Source organism: Piliocolobus tephrosceles, chromosome 4 (assembly GCF_002776525.5).
Source record: "Piliocolobus tephrosceles isolate RC106 chromosome 4, ASM277652v3, whole genome shotgun sequence".
Lineage (NCBI taxonomy): Eukaryota > Metazoa > Chordata > Mammalia > Primates > Cercopithecidae > Piliocolobus > Piliocolobus tephrosceles.
Window position 1 is genome coordinate 133,585,283 of NC_045437.1, and position 21,306 is coordinate 133,606,588.

General features: G+C 43.7%; 1 protein-coding gene across 1 annotated transcript in view; it reads left to right on the forward strand.

Moving 5' to 3' along the window:
- The first annotated feature begins 3,575 nt into the window (after positions 1 to 3,575).
- HAVCR1 (hepatitis A virus cellular receptor 1) overlaps positions 3,576 to 21,306 on the forward strand; it is a 29,742-nt gene continuing 12,011 nt past the window's right edge. The window contains 6 exon segments of the mRNA XM_026454429.1: positions 3,576 to 3,621; positions 7,361 to 7,693; positions 10,221 to 10,464; positions 10,615 to 10,667; positions 13,922 to 14,029; positions 20,385 to 20,440. Of these exon segments, the coding sequence (XP_026310214.1) occupies positions 3,576 to 3,621; positions 7,361 to 7,693; positions 10,221 to 10,464; positions 10,615 to 10,667; positions 13,922 to 14,029; positions 20,385 to 20,440 (840 nt within the window).

Consider the following 21,306-nt stretch of genomic DNA (forward strand, 5'->3'; position numbering starts at 1 on the left):
ATTTGTTTATCTATTCAATTAATAACTTTGGTTTTTTTTTAGAAGTCTCACTCTGACCCAGGCCAGCGTGCAGTGGCATGATCTTGGCTCACGGCAAGCTCCGCCTCTTGGGTTCAGGCGATTCTCCTCTCTCAGCCTCCTAAGTAGCTGGGATTACAGGCACCTGCAACCATGCCTGGCTAATTTTTGCATTTTTAGTAGAGATGGGGTTTCACCATGTTGGCCAGGCTGGTTTGGAACTCCTAACCTCAAGTGATCCTCCTGCCTCGGCCTCCTTTGGGAGGATTATAGGTGTGAGCAACCATGCCCGGTCTCAAGTAATACTTAAATTGCCTTAAAGGAGTTTATGGTCTGGAGTTGGGTGCTATGCAACACAGTCGCTATGTGTGACAATTTAAATTTTATTTTTTTATTTTTAATAAATTTATTTTTTTGAAAGCTCCGTCATCTAAGGCTTGAGTGCAGCGGTGCCATCTCAACTGCCGGAAGACTGTCTCCTGGGCTCAAGCAATCCGAAATATTAACTAAAATGAAATTAAATAAAAAATTTTAAGCCAGGCATGGCGGCTCACACCTGTAATCCCAGTACTTTTGGAAGTTGAAGTGAGGGGATCACTTGAGGCCAGGAGTTTGAGCCCAGCCTGGCCAACATGGTAAAACCCCGCCTCTGCTAAAAATACAAAAATTAGCCAGGCATGGTGGCGTATGTCTGTAGTCCCAGCTACTCAGGAGACTGTGGCAAGAGAATCACTTAAACCCAGGAGATGGAGGTTGCACTGAGCCGAGATTGTGACACTGCACTCCAGCCTGGGTGACACAGTCAGATTCTGTCTTGAAAAAAAAAAAAAAAATTAAAAATGCCTTCATTGCCCTAGCCACATTTCAAGTGCTTAATAGTTATATGTGGCTAGTGGCTGCTGTAGTGCACGACACACAGAATAACTCTGTTACCAATATTCTACTGGAGACAGACTCGATCCTATGGAATTCAAATTCAAATCCTATGGAACTGTACAGTTATGTAACATCTCAGAGCCTTGGCACCATGTCCCTGTCTTGGCTCTCTTTGGTTCATCAGTTCCAGAATAACTCCCTTACCAGAGTAACTCCATTACCAAAATCCTACTGGCAGCACTCTACAGGAAGGACTATAGTCAGACACCACGTATACTGCACATACAGATAAAATGGATTAAGGGAAATAAGGTAATAATAGTGAGAGGGACTGTTTGGCTACTTTAGATTGAAGGGCCAGTGAAATGTCCAGGGAGGTAACATCAAGCCAGGATAAAAAGGAAAAGGAAAAAAGCAAAAATGGTGGGACCGGGGAGCTAGATGGAGAACACAGCCATGGAAAAGGCCTTAGGGTTGAGGCAAGTTGGAAAGAAAGCTCTAGTGGCTGGGGCTGAGTCGGTAGGGGAGAGAGTGGTAGAAGAAATCTGTGGGGTAGGTCAGGGCCAGATCACCAGGGCTTCAGTAATTTGAGTAAAGACTTAGGAATTATTATTATTATTTTTTCTGAGAGAGGTATGAGAGGGTTATAAGTCGGGGAATGACGTAATCTGATTATATATTTACCTTTACCTCACTCATCCTGATTTCATTAGTTGCTTACTTGCCCATGTCACTGCCCGATTGCACAATTCTGGATTTTTCATGTCCTTAGTATATTGAGTCATGTCCCATCAACTCAATATGTTAGTAATGACTGGTTGAATTGAATTAGCTTAACTTTTTGTTACATCTTTTTTTTCCTTAAGAAACAGGGTCTTGCTCTGTCACCCAGGCTGGTGTGCAGTGGCACAATCATAGCCTCCAACTGCTGGGCTCAAGAAATCCTCCTGCCTCAGCCTCCTGAGTAGCTGGGACTATAGTCATGTACACCAGGCCTAACTATTATTTTTTGTTTTTTGTTTTTTTGCAGAGAGGGAATCTTGCTATGTTGCCCAGGTTGGTCTCAAACTCCTTACCTCAGGTGATCCACTCACCTTGGCCACCCAAAGTGTTGGGATTACAGGTGTGAGCCACTGTGCCTGGCAAGAAATGAATTTTTATTTTTATTTTTGAGATGGAGTTTTGTTCTTGTTGCCCAGGCTAGAGTGCAATGGCTTGATCTCACTGCAACCTCCACCTTCCAGGTTCAAGCAATTCTTCTGCCTCAGCCTCCTAAGTAGCTGGGATTACAGGCGCCCGCCACCACGCCCAGCTAATTTTTGTATTTTTAGTAGAGACGGGGTTTCACCACATTAACCAGGCTGGTCTTGAACTCCTGACCTCAGGTGATTGGCCTACCTCGGCCTCCCAAAGTGCTGGGTTTACAGGGGCAAGCCACCACGTCTGGTCAAGAAATGAATTTTTAAACGCTGCTATACAAAACGCTTGTAGGCCAAATCGTGTCTGGGTCACCAGTTAGTAGCATCAGATATCATGTCAGAGTACAGAGGCTGCTGGCTGCTGGAGTCAGGGGTTCCCACTCCTGGGAGCCTGCGACCCATGGCCACAGTAAGCCAAGACCACTTCCTCATGAATCCCGTCATGAGATGCAAGATACAGAGCACCACTGCCTCCTTGGAAGTTACCGAAGTCTTAGACCAGAAGAGGAGTTAATGAAGTACTAGGCAAGCTTACTCACGTTTGCATGGTTTAATGATTAAGAGCAGAAGTCAACAGCCTGATTTAACGCATGTGGGTGCTTGACACAGAGCCTGCTATATAGTATTCTCCAAAAACCTTAGCTAGTGCTGTTAGTGCCTATGTAGGTTTAGTTTTCGAAGTTCTTCCGTGGCCCTTTTTGCTTACTATATCAATCCTTGGTGGGAGACAGAGGAAGCATTTTTAGTGCTATTTTACAACTGAGGAAATAGAGGTCTGAAGAGAACTCAGGAAGGCTCAGGGTTACCCAGCATTGTGAGTGACAGAGCTTGGATCTGAACGTAAGTCTGCTCCAGACTTCGGTTTCCTGAAGCATTCTCTTGAAATCCCATGGTAAGGAGCTGCAGTCTCAATCACGCTGTCCAGGGGCTTGAAAGGTTAGGCACAGTGATTCATATGTCACTGTCAATTCCTCTTGCTAACGGCAAACTTGGCAATGTCACTGTTAAGGGTAGGGATGAATCGTTGTAGCCACTGAGCAGGAAAAGCCCCACGTCCACCAGAGGCCCAGTTTACTCTGAAAAGCAAGTGCAGCTCTACCACTGGAAGGCTGGCCTTTGCTCTTGTGCTGCCATTGAGCCACGCTGGTTCTCTGCTTCCAGTTTCCTTTTTGTTTGTTCCCTGATCCCCTGTATCAGGACCAGGAGTCAGTTTGGAGGCTATGTGTGGGGAAGAAGCTGGGAAGTCAGGGGCTGTTTCTGCCGACAGCTTTCCCGGTCCTTTGGAAGGCACACGGCTCTTAGCCGCAGGGAACTAACAGAGCTCGGAAGCCATTGTATGTGGTCTCTCATTTCCAGCAGAGCAGGCTCATATGAGTCATCCAAAGATAAGTTGCAATCTGAGAATTAAGACTTGATCAGATACCATCTGGTGGGGGGTACCAACCAGCCTGTCTGCTCATTTTCCTTCAGGCTGATCCCATAATGCATCCTCAAGTGGTCATCTTAAGCCTCATCCTACATCTGGCAGGTAAGTGAGTAGGTGCCCTGGGCGGGAAGAAGGGAATGGAGGGGGGTTAGAAGCCCAGAGAATGGGGTAGGGGAAAGGGAGGGGATGGTGGTGGTGGATGAAAGTAGGTGTTCTTTGTGCACTGTTGTATGGCTATGAATTAACCAGTGAGCAGGACCAGAATAGAGTTTTTGGCCAAAGAAATTGCTTAACTGCTATGAATTGCGATATTCATGGCTAAACGAACAAGGCAAGATGCAGGGCAGTATGTCACATGCTGCCATTTTTCTCTAAACAAAAAGGGACTGGTTAGATGTATATGCATAGACACATGTATATAGGAAATAGTGACAGTGGGTACTGCAGGATGGGGGCGGGGGGTGGGAGGTGGAGGGAGGGTTAATCCTTATTGTATTCTTTTGTGCCTTTCGATTTTTTCAGCCACATTCAATTCTTTCTTTCCTTCCTTCCTTCCTTCCTTCCTTCCTTCCTTCCTTCCTTCCTTCCTTCCTTCCTTCCTTCCTTCCTTCCTCTCTCTCTCTTCATGAGGTCTCACTCTGGAGTGCAGTTGGGGAATCTTTTTTTTTTGAGACAGAGTCTCGCTGTGTTGCCCAGGCTAGAGTGCAGTGGCGCGATCTTGGCTCACTGCAACCTCCGCCCCCTAGGTTCAAGCAATTCTCTCTCAGTCTCCTGAGTAGCTGGGATTACCGGTACCTGCCACCACTCCCAGCTAATATTTTTAATAGAGACAAGGTTTCACCATCTTGACCAAGCTGATCTTGAACTCCTGACCTTGTGATCCACCTGTCTCGGCCTCCCAAAGTGCTGGCATTACAGGTGTGAGTCACCGCGCCTGGCCTAGTTGGACAATCTTGATTCACTGCAGCCTCGACCTCCTGGGCTCAAGTGATCCTCCCACCTCAGTCTCCCAAAGTGCTGGGATTATAGGTGTGAGCCACCACACCTGGCCTAAGTATTTTATTTTGAAATAAACACTTTAATTCAAAACATTCTATGAGATAAGGAAAGATTGAAATAGGTATATCCTAAATTTTAAACACAAATTTCTGGAGTGATATGTGCCTTTGGGATTATGGGGGAAAGATAACCTCTCATTATATACTTCTACAACCAAATTGTAATAGCATGCATTATATGTGTAATCCAAAAAAAAAAAAAATGATACTAGTATTAGGCAAAAGTAAGTAAGAATTTATTGGCGGCCAGGCGTGGTGGCTTACGCCTGTAATCCCAGCACTTTGGGAGGCTGAGGTGGGAGGATCATGAGGTCAGGAGAGACCATTCTGGCTAACATGGTGAAACCCCACCTCTACTAAAAATACAACAAATTAGCTGGGTCTGGTGGCGGGCACCTGTAGTCCCAGCTACTCAGGAGGCTGAGGCAGGAGAATGGCGTGAACCCAGGAGGTGGAGCTTGCAGTGAGCTGAGATCGCACCACTGCACTCCAGCCTGGGCGACAGAGTGAGACTCCGTCTCAATAAATAAATAAATAAATAAATAAATAAATAACTCGGCACTTTGGGAGGCTGAGGTGGGAAGATCACAGGTTCAAGAGTTCAAGATCAGCTTGGCCGAGATGGTGAAACCTTGTCTCTACTAAAAATACAAAAAATAATTTCTTTTCTTTTTTGAGACGGAGTCTCCCTCTGTTGTCTAGGCTGGAGGGCAATGTGCAATGGCATGATCTCACTCACTGCAGCCTGTGCCTCCCAGGTTCAAGCGATCCTCCTGCCTCAGCCTCCCGAGTAGCTGGGATTACAGGCACGCACCACCACGTCCAGCTAATTTTTTTTGTATTTTTTTTTTTTTTTTAGTAGAGACAGGGCTTCGCTATGTTGGCCAGGCTGGTCTGGAGCACCTGACCTGAAGTGATCTGCCCGACTTGGCCTCCCAAACTGCTGGGATTACAGGCGTAAGCTGCTGTGCCTGGACTCAGTTTTGTATTTTAAGTAGAGACAAGGTTTCACCATGTGGGCCAGGCTGGTTTTGAACTCCTGACCTCCAGTGGTCCGCCTGCCTCAGCCTTCCAAAGTGCTGGGATTACAAGCATGAGCCACCGTGCCTGGCTGAAAATTAAAAATTTGAAATGTAAATGCAAATAAAAAAAAAAACCTGTATTTATTTTCTCTTTCCTTTTCTTTTTGGACATAAGGTCTTGCTCTGTCGTTCAGGCTGGAGTTCAGTGGGACATTCTTGGCTCACTGCAGTCTCGACCTCTCCGGGGCCCAAATGATCTCCCTACTTCAGCCTCCCAAATAGCTGGGATAAACTCCTGGGCTCAAGAGATCCTCCCACCTTGGCCTCTCAAAGTGCTGGGATTGCAGGTGTGAGACACTGTGCCCATCAAAAAGCTGTTTTCAACTGATGCAGCAATTGGATCTAGTAGAGCAGACTGGGGGACTGGAGTGGGAGGGGGACTTTTCACTGTATGCCCTTTGGTGCTGTTTCATTTTGAAAAGCCACATGCATTTCTTACCTATTGAAAAATCAATGGTAAGCAGATATCTAACAAACACAGGGTGAAATACACACTCACATTACTTGCATGTTATTTGGTTCAAACCTTTTGGAAAGGATTTTGGCCATATTTATGAAAAAATGGAAAATGTTCCTGCGCTTTATACTGATAATCTCAGAATTATATCTTATTAGGAAAACTAAATGCCAAAAGTTTTGTGTAGAAAGGTTATGTGAAGTTATTTACACTGGTAAAAATGAGAAACAGCTTGAATATCACACAGTACAATAAAATGTTTTACTTGTAAATATATCCCCTGAACAATACTGTTGGAGAATATGCTAAGCCAGGTGCAGCGGTTTATGCTTGTAATCCCAGCAACTCCAGAGGATCACTTGAGGCCAGGAGTTCAAGCAACATAGCAAGACCTTGTTTAAAAAAAAAAAAATTAAAAGAATGGTAACATAAAAAAATGCTTGTAATCTCAAATTTAAAAAATTCCAGCTGTATCAGCTAACTTGGAAAAAGGGGGAAAAAATTCCAGCTATAATGTCAATTTACAAGGCTGGGCTTGGCGGCTCACGCCTGTGATCCCAGCACTTTGGGAGGCTCAGGTGGGCAGATCACTTGAGGTCAGGAGTTCAAGACCAGCCTGGCCAACATAGTGAAACCCTGTCTCTACTAAAAATACAAAAATTAGCCGGGCATGGTGGCGCATGCCTGTAATTCCAGTTACTCGGGAGGCTGAGGCAGGAGAATTTCTTCAACTTGGGAGGCGGGGGTAGCAGTGAGCCAAGATCTTTGCGCCATTGTACTACAACCTGGGTGACAGAGCAAGACTCTGTCTCTAAAAAATAAACAATTAAAAAATGAATGAAATACATTTTTAAAGAAAGTAAAACAAGTAAAAAAATTCAGAGAAAAATTTTTCTGGGCGGGGGTGGGAGGACAGAGTCTGCTCTGTCGCCCAGGCTGGAGTGTAGTGGTGCGAGCTCAGCTTGCTGCAACCTCTGCCTCCCGGGTTCAAGCACTTCCCCCTGCCTCAGCCTCCTGAGTAGCTGGGATTCTACCACCACACCCCGCTAATTTCTGTATTTTTTTTTTTTTTTTTGGTAGAGATCGAGTTTTGCCATGTTGGTTAGGCTGATCTTGAACTCCTGACCTCGGTTGATCCGCCCGCCTTGGCCTCCCAAAGTTCTTGGATTACAGGCGTGAGCCACCGTGCCCAGCCAAGAGGAAATGTTAAGGCTCATTCTCAGTTTGTCTTTTCTTCATTGCAGATTCTGTAGCTGGGTCTGTAAATGTTGTTGGAGTGGCAGGTCTACCTATCACACTGCCCTGCCGCTACAACGGAGCTGTCACATCCATGTGCTGGAATAGAGGCACATGTTCTGTTTTCTCATGCCCAGATGGCATTGTTTGGACCAATGGAACCCACGTCACCTATCAGAAGGAGACGCGCTATAAGCTATTGAGGAACCTTTCACGCAGGGATGTCTCTTTGACTATAGAAAATACAGCTGTGTCTGACAGTGGCACATATTGTTGCCGTGTTCAGCACAGAGGGTGGTTCAATGACATGAAAATCACCATATCATTGAAGATTGTGCCACGTAAGTTTTTTTGACATTTCTTGCTAGTTAATTGAACTTTCTGTTTGGTAGTAATTTTCTTTTTTCTTAATAGGGAAAGAGGAGGTTCCTGTAAGTCCTGTTTTTAAATAAACTCTTGTTCTTGGGAAATAGAATAATTTTTGTGTAGATGAAGTTGCAAGGCCAAGCATAATTCAAGGTCAGGCTAGAGTCAGCAAACTAGCTCCTAAAACAGTACAATTGTTCCTTGATATCCATGGGAAACTGGTTCCAGGACCCGCTTGATACCAAAATCTGCAGATGCTCAAGTCCCTTATGTCAAATGGTGCAGTATTTGCATGTAAACGATGCACATAGTCCCATATGCTTTAAATCACCTCTAGATTACTTATAACCCCTAATACAATGTAAATACTATGCAATTGGTTGTATACTGCATTATGTAGGGAATAATGACCAACAAAAAAGTCCATATTTGTTCAGTACAGCAGACAACATATCCTTCTTTTTCCCCTGTACATTTTCCATCCAAAGTCTTGGTTGTATCTACGGATGTAGAACCCACAAATATGGAGGGCCGAATGTACTTCAAACAGAGTAATTGGTCCAAGAAATAGCATTTACTGTTCCATAGTAAAATACAGTGAATATTTTTATCAAGCTGAATTTATTCACCTTAAAGAACTGTCCTTTTTAATTAATTAATTTATTTTTTGAGACAGAGTCTCACTGTTGACCAGGCTGAAGTGCAGTGGCACAATTATGGCTCACTGCAACCCTCTGCCCCCCCGGTTCAAGCAATTCTCCTGCCTCAGCCTCCCGAGTAGCTGGGATTACAGGCAGGTGCCACCACACCCAGTTAATTTTTGTATTTTGTATTAGTAGAGATGCGGTTTCACCATGTTGGCCAGGCTGGTCTCGAACTCCTGACCTCAAATGATCCACCTGCCTCAGCCTCCCAAAGTGCTGGCATTATAGGCATAAGCCACCATGCTGGGCCTTTTATTTTTTTTCTTTTTGAGATGGAATCTCACTCTGTTGCCCAGGTGGCAGACTGGAGTGCAGTGGTGTGATTGCTACTCACTGCAACCCCTGCGTGCTGGGTTCAAGTGATTCTCCTGCCTCAACCTCCTGAGTAGCTGGGACTACAGGGGTGCCTCACCATGCCCGACTAATTTTTAAAATTTTTTTTATAGAGGTATGGTTTCACTATGTTGCCCAGGTTGGTCTCAAACTTATGGGCTCAGGCGATCTACTTGCCTTGTCCTCCCAAAGGGCTGGGCCTACAGGCGTGAGCCACGGCACCCAGCCTTACTGCTGATTTTTTTTTTTGAGACGGAGTCTTGCTCTGTCGCCCAGGCTGGGGTGCAGTGGCTTCATGTCAGCTCGCTGCAACCTCCAGCTCCTGGGTTCAAGCAATTCTCCTGTCTTGGCTTCCTAAGTAGCTGGACTACAGGTGCATGCCACCACACCTGGCTAATTTTTGTATTTTTGGTAAAGATGGGGTTTCACCATGTTGGCCAGGCTGGTCTCAAACTTTTGACATCAGGCGATCTACCCGCCTTGGCCTCCCAAAGTGCTGGGATTACAGGTGTGAGCCACTGCACCTGGCCATTTCTTTTTCTTAATGAATCTTCTTCCACTAAGGTCTTACAATGATAATAGAACCCAATACCTATGACCTTAATAAGCTGTGTCTCTATTTTCGTTTTAAGTAAGAGGAACTTTAATTTGCAGTCTCTTAGCTTTTGGACTTGGATTGTTTCCCTCATAAGGGTGAGCAAGATGAGGTCAATTCTTTTTTTTTGAAACAGGGTCTTGCTCTCTTTCTCAGGCTGGAGTGCAGTGGCCCAGTCTCTACTCACTGCAACCTCCACCTCTGGGGTTCAATCAATTCTTGTGCTTCAGTCTTTCAAGTAGCTGAGATTACAGGCATGTGTCACCACGCTTGGCTGTTTTTTGTAGAGATGGGGTTTCGCCCTGTTGCCCAGGCTGGTCTTGAACTCTGAACTCCTGAGCTGAAGTAGTCCACCCACCTTGGCCCCACAAAGTGCTGGCGTTACAGGCGTGAGCCACCACGCCCAGCCTCTACAAAAAAAGTTTTGTTTTTGTTTTTTTTTTAAATTAGCCAGGTGTGGTGATGCCTGCATGTAGTCCCAGCTACTTGGGAATCTGACACAGGAGGATTGCTTGAGCCTGGGAGTTCGAGGCAGCACTGAGCTGATCATGCTACTATAGTCTAGCCTGGATGACAGATTGAGACTCTGACCCCAGAAAAATGCTTCAGTGCAAATATGAGACATCTGTTCTTATTTCTGAATATGTATGCACCTTTCAATATATCTGCTCTTCTTTTGGAAGAAGAGGCATGTCTCCAAAGCCCTCTCCTGTCACAGTTTCTAGCTGGGCAATGACCAAGATTGAGCATTCAGGAAGTTAATTCCACCTTGGGACAGTCTGTCATTGGTGTGCTAGGGTACAGTTCCAGCCTGAGGATCTTGCTTCTTGTTTGACTCATGCTCACTCTCATGTTGATTTCTGACTCCAGCCAGGGTCACGACTACTCCAATTGTCACAACTATTCGAACAAGCACCACTGTTCCAACGACAACGACCCTTCCAACAACAACTCTTCCAAGGACAACGACCCTTCCAACGACAACGACTCTTCCAACGACAACGACCCTTCCAACGACAACAACTCTTCCAACGACAACGATCCTTCCAACGACAACAACTCTTCCAACGACAACGACCCTTCCAACGACAACGGCTCTTCCAATGACAACGACCCTTCCAACGACAACGACTCTTCCAACGACAACGACCCTTCCAAGGACAATGACAACGACTCTTCCAACGACAACGACTCTTCCAACGACAACGACTCTTCCAACGACAACGACTCTTCCAATGACAACAACTCTGCCAACGACAACAATGGTCACTACCTTTGTTCCTCCAACGCCATTGTCCATGCAGAACCATGAACCAGGTAAAACAGGTGTGTTTGGGAGCCCAAAGACCTTCCAATGAGGAGCTGCGAACCATCCAGGGCATTGTATCAAGGTAGAAGGACAGTCTAGAGTGAGAGGTCTTACCTGGGTTTCAATCAGGGTCTCCTCAGGATTTGTGATCCTCCCCAACTCCCAAGTTACATGCATCTTTTGTACCAATAAGCATTTTTGGAATGAGGGGACCCATTGCTTTTTGTCAGATTCTCAAAGAAATTGATTATTAACCGAAAATAGCTGGACCATTTATTGTAGGACATCTAACTGGGATAGTGTGGATCTGATTCAGCTACATATGGCTTTATGATGAAAACACAGGGAATGCCAGAGAACCAAGGTCAGATAAATGAGATTCTGTCCTCATGAAGAGCTCTGAAGAGAGATCATTTAGTCCATTCTGAAAGCAGACCTGGATTTCAAAGAAGTTAACATTTACTGTTTTCTATCTACGAGGCACCGTGCTTCATGCATTTAATTCTTAGGATAATTATATTGACTGTAGGTGTGGTTTATAACTGTGAGAACTGAGACAGAGTCTAAAAGCTCATTGTTGAAAGTTACACAGATAGAAGCCAGGTGCGGTGGCTCATGACTGTAATTTTAGTCCAGGAGTTCAAAACCAGCCTGGGCAACATAGTGAGATCCTGTCTCTACATGGTGGTGCATGCCTCTAGTCCCAGCTACTTGGGAGGCTGAGGTGGAGGAATCGCTTGGGGCCAGGAGGTCAAGGCTGCAGTGAGCCATGATGGCACCACTGCACTCTCTAGCCTGGGTAACAGAGTGAAAAAGAAAGAAAAGAGAAAGAAAAAATAAATTTACACAGATACAAAGTTGTTGAGTCAGGTTTTGATCTCTGTTAGCTTGAATTGGGGCCAGTACTTTTAACTACTGGACCATGCCTCGTATTATGAGCTCTGAGTTTTATGTTTGGATGAGTTTGCCCTGATCTAACATTTTTACTGAAAAAAAAAAAAAAAAAAAAAAACCCTTAAACAACCATGCTGTTTTTGCAGGGCAGTCAATGACTTACACATTTTTACTTCAAAGGTCCTTTAATTTATTTCTGTATAGTGGAAATTGCAAAAGGTGCGATTTATACTTAGGAAAAAGTAACATTGGATTTAAGGGCTTTAGGGATTTAGAATGTACATGTTTATTTTTTTTTCAGTTCAGGCCATATAGTAGATACTTCAAATTCCCTGTAAATAAGACTTTAGATTTAATATAAATGGAGGATAACTTGACTTATAGGTGGGGAAATAGCTTGTCATTCTGAGGACAAGTATAGGTTCAAATCTTCCATTTCCGGGATTTAAAAGATAACTTTTAGTGGAGATTCTCAAAGGCCTCAAAAACCCATTGACCCCTTAGGGTAGCTCTGGATTCTGAGGACTAACAAATGTCACAGCCTCTTAGCTGGAAAAATCTGATGGAACATATTGATTTCCCTTGACTCTCATTGAATTGTGTGTATATTTAACCAGGAGGGATCTGAAGGATTGGGCTAGTAGCTCAGTTTGGAAGAGAGGGTGTTAGTTAGGTCATAGCTTGGATTGTAGAGCCATGAAAGTTTGTAAGAAAAACAGTTTTGTTCCAGGCAGTCGCACACACTAGAGAGTTTGTTAGACTTTCTCAATGTTGATTTCACTTTTTAATACTTAGCTTGTGTCTGCTAAGGTGGATGGATTAGTGGACTTGTTTTGGAGAACATCCCCAAGTCATTGACTTCATTTAAAACTGAGATTTGGGAGAAAGTTGCCTTTCTCCTAAGAGTTGGTTTTTATGGCTATAACCTGGAGAATGGTATCAGTTGAGGTCATTGTTATCTGGATAGTTTTCTAAAGAGTTTGTGTGAGTTGAACATTACAGTCCAAGAATGAGAGAACCCTGGAGCAAATGGAATGCAGGGACATTTATCTTTGCATCCAATCCTCCCTGCTTAGTGTCCCTAGTACCTGCTCACTGCCTAAAACATCCATGGAACAATTGTATGTATGGTTGTAGGAGCAGCGGAGAAAAGAAAGATGCCATAAAGACCCAAACTTAGGAAAGAAGTTAAGCTCAAGAGGTCTTTTGCACAGAACTCAATTGGATACAGACTGCCCACATGACTCTCCTGTGTTATTCTGGTTTTCGTTCCGAAAGAGAGCCACATCCTCTTACGGGTTTGAGCACTAGAGGAAAACAGCAAAACAGTCGAGAACAGGAGAAAGAGTGATGTCGAAAAGTGAAGTTATGGAGACTGTGGTGGGGAAGGAGAAACAGACCAGTGAGAGGCAATAAGGAAAGCCCGGGTTTTGGAATTCATCCAGTCACCGTCACTAATTGACTTTAAATTTCTATGGTGCTCTAAGAGAAGGGAATCAAGTAAATGCTTTGTAAAGAGGCAAGTGATCAACTTTGCAAATAAGATGAGATATCTGATAGGAAATAAACGAGATATTTCAGGAAAGGTAAGGAGAATGTAGCCCTATGCTGGAGAATTCCTAATGGAAGCTTTCCAGTGAGAAGTGGAAGATGAGTCAGAAAACACAGGAAATCACCCCTAAAGGAATGACTAGAATGCAGATGCGGAAGGAGCTGGGGTCAGGGTCTGCCAGGAACCTTGCCTTTAGGGTTGCAAATCATTACCAAGGCTGACATTGGGCAATATTGTCAGCTTTAAGAGACCTCAAGGAATTAATATTGTATCTGTTCTGTTAGTTACTGGATGTGTGGATAATTGAACTTGAGTAAGGCCAGGAAATCCAGAATGGGGCTGTTGTGAAGGGGTTAGAGCATGTTAGTGCAAATTCCCAAGCCCCCCCCCCACCCCCGTTTTCTGAAAGTGAAATACTTGTATGAATAAAATAAAAGCTTAATTGGGTGTTCTGCATAAAATGCCCTGTTGTTGACTTTGTGTATTTAGACGGAACCTGGGGGTATAGAAAATGTGAGATAATCTTATATATTGATAAGACGAGCTAGAACATTATCTAGATCGCATTTCCTTGTGTTAATGAAATAACTAGACAGCAGGGCAATGCCTGAAGGCCATCTTGGAATACATTTCTAAGAGGAGCCGAAAGGTTCAGAAGTGGGTGGGTAGGAGCCCTGCATGCCCACTGTGGAAGGCCAGGAGAAGGGCCCGTGGAAAGTTGATGGTAATTCCTGATACTAGTTTTGTTCTTTATTTTTCTTGGGGTGCACATTTTCCTCCACAAATGGAACAATTCTTCCATTCTTTTCATTCCAGTAGCCACTTCACCATCTTCATCTCAGCCAGCAGAAACCCACCCTATGACACCGCTGGGAGCAACAAGGACACAACCCACCAGCTCACCATTGAACTCTTACACAACAGGTAACTGCGTTCTCTTTCCTGAACAGCTGGGATCATTCAAACCTTGATAACCATTGACTTTGTTGAGAGGCATGTGCTCTGGAATATGACTGATCTGACTTGAGTGCCAACACCAGCCACACAAATGGGTCATTTGACTTGTACAAATATCTACCCTTTCTGAATGTTTTGTCATTTGTGTGTGCGTTTTTTGTTTTTTGTTTTTTGCCTGAGATGGAGTCTTGCATTGTTGCCCAGGCTGAAGTGCAATGGCGAGATCTCGGCTCACTGCAAGCTCCACCTCCCGGGTTCATGCCATTCTCCTGCCTCAGGCTCCCGAGTAGCTGTAATTTTTTTGTATTTTTAGTAGAGACGGGGTTTCACCATGTTAGTCAGGATGGTCTCGTCTCGATATCCTGACCTCCTGATCCACCAGCCTCCACCTCCCAAAGTGCTGGGACTACAAGGGTGAGCCACCGCACCCCGCCTTTTTTTTTTTTTGAGACTGAGTCTCGCTCTGTCGCCCAGACTGGAGTGCAGTGGCGCCATCTCGGTTCACTGCAACCTCCGCCTCCTGAGTTCAACCCATTCTCCTGCCTCAGCCTCCGGAGTAGCTGGGATTACAGGTATGCACCACCATGCCCGGCTAATTTTGTATTTTCAGGAGAGAGGGGGTTTCACCATGTTGACCAGGCTGGTCTCAAACTCCCCAGCTCAAGAAACCCACCTGCCTTGTCGTCCTAAAGTGCTGGTATTATAGGCATGAGCCACCGTGCCCAGCTGTTTTGTCATTTGTAAAAAGGATATAATACCACGATCTTGCAGAATGCTTATGAGAATCAAATGGGATGAAAGATTTGGGACATAGTTACAGGGGGTAAGTGATAAATCTAATAGCAGCTATTATTATTATTCCTTAGAACATCAAGAATCCAAATGCCTGACTGGTACAGGTAGCATATGTGATTTGGAAACATCCACAGGCATATTACTTTGTTTTTAGAAATCAGATCAACCAGTCTTGAATCCGAACATATTATTTTGACTTGATTCCTTGGGCCAAGGGCTTAAAACAATTAGATCTAGCCCTCTGGTGTTTAGCTCAAACACCAGACCCTATGCTTCTGACAAGTCCCAGGCCTTAAAAAGTACCAGGAGGCTTCCACTGACTCATCAGATTTATATTTACATGAGCATTCTCAGATGGTGCTATGATTTCAAAGTTTGTGTCCTCACTATTAAGGGGAAACTCCCAAACTGGGTTTTCTCTCTGTTCTCACACCACCTCAACAACAATCATCAACTCAGATGAAGAATTCTGTGACTGAATGTGTGGAGTTTTTTCCCCATACACCAAGCAGTGGACACCGGCTGTGTGTTCAATTCAATTCTCACACTATCTACCCGGAGAGAGGGTCAGATCCCACAGGTTAGGGGCTCAGTCCCCAAGACTGCCCCTCCCACCCCCACCACACACACCAGTTACAAGTTCGGGCCTCTGGAACTTCTGACCTCGTTTCAAGTTGGGGTTCCCATAACCCTCTCTTTGGGTTCTATTAATTTCCTGGAGTGGCTTCCAGAACTCAGGGAAACACTTATGTTTACCAGATTATTGTAAAGGATATTGCAAAGGATACAGATGATGAGATGCACAGGATGAGGTATATGGGAAAGGGTTCCATGCCCTTCCTTGGGAACTCTACCTTCTAATAACCTCCAAGTGTTTAGCTATCTGGAAGCTCTCCAAACCTAGTCTTCTTTTATCTTTCTTTTTTTTCGAGACGGAGTCTTGCTCTGTCATCACCCAGGCTGGAGTGCAGTGGTACGATCTCGGCTCACCGCAACCTCTGCTTCCAAGTTCAAGTGATTCTTCTGCTTTAGCCTTCCAAGTAGCTGGTATTACAGGCATGCACCATCACGCCTGGCTAATTTTGTATTTTTAGTAGAAATGGGGTTTCATCATGTTGTCCAGGCTGGTCTTGAACTCCTGACCTCAGGTGATCCGCCCGCCTCAGCCTCCCAAAGTGCTGAGGTTACAGGTGTGAACCACCACACCCAGCCCTTTTGGGTTTTTATGGAAACTTCAAGACATCAACATTCCATCCCCCAGGGGCATAGGGAAGGACTCTCTCTGGGAAGTGTCTTATGATCCACAATCAGAAAGGCAGGGGAAATTAAAGTTGTGCCTTGTCAGGTGAAAGGAGAGCAGGAGAAAGTCAAAGATTGTTTCCTAAGGTCAAACATACTTATTATAACAAAAGACTATAATTAGGGATATGGGATTTATGAGCCAGGAACCATGCATGGACATCTATCTATCTATCTATATATAATCTCATAACACCACACCCCTAAATTCATGTTGATAGCTAATTCCCAATGCTATCATTGGCCCCCATAAGAACTGGGGCCTTTGGAGCATGATTAGGTCATGAGAGCCCCGCCTTCATGAATGGAATCAATACTCTTATAAAAGGCCGAAGGTACATTTTCTTGATGGTAGAGAAACAATAAATTAATTAATTAAACAAAAGGAGGCCCAAGGGAGCTTGTTTGCTCCTTCCCCCATATGAGAACAAATAGAAGACACCATCTACAGGGAAGGAGGACCCTCACTAGATTGAATAATCAACCTGTGCCTTGATCTTGGACTACCCAGCCTCCAGAACTGTAAGCAATAAATTTCTGTTTAAATTACCCAATCTAAGCTATCTTATCATAGCAGCCTGAACAGACTCAGACAGATGGGTTGAGGACACCCACACCAACATCAAAGAGGTATGCCCCTCTGAGATCCTGCTGCTCTGCTCCAAACAATCCTTACTATTCTTCCAAGTCTGAACAGGCCTCTTAGAGTCTCTGCTCCTTGGAAGTGTAGAATTGACCTGTCTTTCCCTGTAATGGAGAAAGGTGATGCTAAAACTTGTCATCTTTCCCAGCTAACTCTCCTTGTTCCCCTTAGTGGTAAGTTCTGGGAGTGCCCTGTGGTGGGTTCCTCTGTGATGCTGAGCTGGCTCTGTGTCCTTGTGTGGCATCCAAGCAAGGTCATGCCTTGCAGGCCTCCTTGTGTGTGTGACTCATTGTACTCAGCAGTTGCCAATCTGTAGGCAGCTGCTCCCCAGCCTGCATGGTCTACCTTTTTTGCCAATCATTCCTGGTAGCTGGTTAATTTAAAATGGACCTGCAGTGTGATTCACATAGGGATTCATTCAATTGGGATTAGATAATGGTGACATTTCATTTTGAAAGTGTAATCCTTAGCGCAAACTGTTTCCAGGCACAAAAACAAAATGAAAATAGATAAAAACACAAGGTAACAGCAGTAGGAGCAACTGCACCCCACTCTTTGAGAGTGTAAGGAGGAAGAAAGTAGGAGTGGGGAATCATTCTCTGAAATACCATGTCAGTGAAACCTGGTCAAGGTAGAGTTTTCCAGGGTGGAACAGACAGTGGAGCAGCTGTATCCCCAGGATTTGTGTGGCTGCTGCCATTTTGGCTGTGTATCCAAGGCTCATGGGCCAAGTTCTTACTGTGCCTGAGTTGGCCTTCAGTGGCCTAAAGCCTCATGGAAGCAAGGAATATTAGGTCTGGAAAGGATTGGAGCTGTCATATGGCCCACTACCCACCTTTGAAGATGGATGTGCCAGGAAATGGGTATATTATCTTGTTTAATTCTTTCAAGGCAGGCCATATTTAATGCTATTGCCAGATTGAGGAGGCCCTATAAATCTGCTTTGGAGACACACAACTCCCATTTCAGCTACGAGTTACTAGCTTTGTGCCCACAGGAAAATTGTCGAACATTCCTCTTTGGATGATTAGAGAGTATATGATATTTGGAAACTGCATTGTGTAATATCTATCCCTCCCCTCTTCCCATCCCTCTTCCCATTGTATAATAATAATAGCTTAGTGCCGACCACTTTACATGCATCATCTAATTTAATTGTAACAACTTGATGGGCTGTGTACTATTAATAGGTTGTAGTTCATGTGTACTCTAGCTAGAAATATATATATATATAGTAGTTTTCCCCTTATCTGCAGTTTTGCTTTTCTGTAGCAGTCAACTATGTTCCTAAAATACTAAGATATTTTGAGAGAGAGAGAGACTAAATTCCCATAGATTTTATTAGAGTTTATTTCTATAATTGTTCTATTCTATTATTTATTTGTTGTTAATCTCTTTCTGTGCCTAATTTGTAAATTGAACTTTATCATAGGTATGTATATATAGGAAAAACATGGTATCTGTAGGGTTTGGTACCATTCTTGGTTTCATGCATCTACTTGAGGGTCTTGGAACATATGCCCTATGGGTAAGGGGGCACTACTGTATACACACATATACACACATACACACACACCCCTTTATATACCTATACATACATACATACATACATACCTGTGTGTATGAAAAGGACTTTGAGTATCAAAGTTACATTGCTAACAGACGTTGTCAGCATTGAACTCAAATTTTATCTGACTCCAGTCCATGCTGTTTTTCTGCATCACCCCATCCTCTTCCTGAAACTGTTACTTAAGGTCATAATACCTGTCACAAACAGAGCTGAGATTCTATATATTGCATAAACCTACATCTGTCTCTCTTTCCCTTCCCTTCCCTTCCCTTCCCTTCCCTTCCCTTCCCTTTCCTTTCCTTTCCTTTCCTTTCCTTTCCTTTCCTTTCCTTTCCTTCCTTCTTTCTTTCCTTCTGTCTTTCTTTCCTTCTTTCTTTCTCAGTTTCGCTCTGTTGCCCAGGCTGGAGTGCAGTGGCATAATCTTGGCTCACTGCAATCTCCACCCCCTGAGTTCAAGCAATTCTTGTGTCCCAGCCTCCCAAGTAGCTAGAATTACAGACGTGCACCATCACGCTGGCTACTTTTTTATATTTTTAGTAGAGATAGGGTTTCACCATGTTGGCCAGGCTGGTCTTGAACTCCTGACCTCAAGTAATCTGCCTGCCTCAGCCTCCCTAAGTGTGGGGATTACAGACCTCAGCCACTGAGCCTGGCCTTGCCTTTGGCTTCCTAGGAAGCCTCAGAAGCAGTAAAATGTAAACACAGTAATGTAAATTTTGGGGAGATTTTAGTCCAAGTTTATTCATGTATAACTATAGCATTGTCACCAGTTACAGAATTTCATAGACCTAAGTATTTCCATTTGATGGAAGAGCAATGTGTGTGTAGGTTATCAGCAGAGGCTCTTGTCACTTAATTAGAAATCATCATTTAACCATTTCCTGTGTGTTTCTTCATCCATAAAAATGTGATTAAGGAACTAACTGGCTGGGAGAATGTAAAGTGTTCACTACATGGTATATGCTCAGTAAGAAGACAGTTCTGAACTTGACCTATAGTTGTCTAGGAAGGCCAACAGAATATACTCTTTTTCTGGGTCAGGGTCTCACTCTGTTGCCCAGCCTGGAGTGCAGTGGTGCCATCTCGGCTCACTGAAACCTCTACCTCCGAGGTTCAGGGATTCTCCTACCTCAGCCGTCTGAGTAGCTGGGTCTACAGGCATGTGCCACCATGCCTGGCTAATTTTTTGTAGTTTTTGGTAGAGATGGGGTTTCACCATGTTGGCCAGGCTGGTCTTGATCTCCTGTCCTCAAGTGATCCGCCTGCCTTGGACTCCCAAAGGACTTGGGTTTATAGGCATGAGCCACCCGTGCCTGGCTGAGAATGTACTGTCTATTACAAGGCAGATATTTTAAAACATGTTGAAATGTTTAAATGTTCAACTCTAAGAGAAATGTATTTTATATATTACATAAAATCTTAATCCTCATATGGCATAATACGCATTGATCTGGTGGCTGATATATTTTCGAAAGCACTTCTAGATCAAAGCATAAGCACACTGGCAACAACACAGGAGTTATATGCCACCTGTTTTTGATATTATGGCATATTTTACTCCTTCTGAACATAAAACCAATATGATGTCCATTCTGATGAGGGTGGTTCTGGTTTTGGATGTACATGCCTCTGACCATTCATTTATAGCTGTTTAGATAGCATAAAGGTATTGATTGCCTTTAAATGGCATTCTTAACCTGGTTCCATGAATGGGCTTCTGTGATTACCCTAAAATAGTGGATACAATTCCTGTACACATGCATTATTTTTTTAATAATGAAAAAAAAAGAGTCAATTTTCAAAGAGCCTGTGACAGAAAAGTTAAGAAATACAACTTTCCAGGAGAAATTAATACAACATTAATAACTTGGTATGACTCTTGCAATGCCTGTAGCATTTGATCATATTATCATTCAACTTTTCATCACCAGAAGGCAATGTGAATATATTTAGTGTCTGCAGTGAAAATTCAATATTTTTTGTAATTCTAATTAAATTTCCTTCTTGTTGAGTAGATGGGAGTGACACCGTGACAGAGTCTTCAGATGGCCTTTGGAATAACAATCAAACTGTAAGCATATTCGCCCCTATTTGATTAGCCAGATTCAGTTGTGTATCACCCTTGAAAGAAGTTACATTTAAAGACTATTTTTGTAAGACTAACCCACAGATTTTTTTTTTCTTGTTAAGAAAAAGACGAAGAAAATAATTTGACTCTTAAATAGGATGCTTTAATTTGAAAAGTTCATTTAGGTGACCCAGTTTGTTAGGGATGCCTAAAGAGCCATATGTTACTGAGTAGCGTACTTAGATACATAGTACATAACACTTTCTGCTGGGCAAAAAGAGCGTAAGAAAGAATTTTTTGAGACAGAGAATCACTGTCTCCTAGACTGGAGTGCAGTGGCGTGGTCTCGGCTCACTGCAACCTCCACCTCCTGGGTTCAAGCAATTCTCCTGCCTCGGCCTCCCGAGTAGCTGGGATTACAGGCGCACACCACCACGCCCAGCTAAGTTTTGTATTTTTAGTAGAGATGGGGTTTCACCATGTTGGTCAGGCTGCTCTCAAACTCCTGACCTCAGGCAATCTACTTATGTCAGCCTCCCAAAGTGCTGGAATTACAAGCATGAGCCACCATGCCGGGCCCAAATGAGCTAATTTAAAGAGAACAAGTTAAGATAACACACCAAGGAGGAATTCAGTTATCAATAGGAAAACATGCTTTGAGGGGGTGGAGTAGAGGCCACCCCAAACAAAAGTAAAATGTAAGTGAAACTAACATAATATGTTTATTCCCTAATATATTTCCCCTACCTAATGACTATTTTATGTAGAAATTTTAAAACTTCTATTTTTTTCTATACAAAAACCTCCCCATGGGATGACTTACTTTCTTTCTTTCTTTCTTTCTTTCTTTCTTTCTTTCTTTCTTTCTT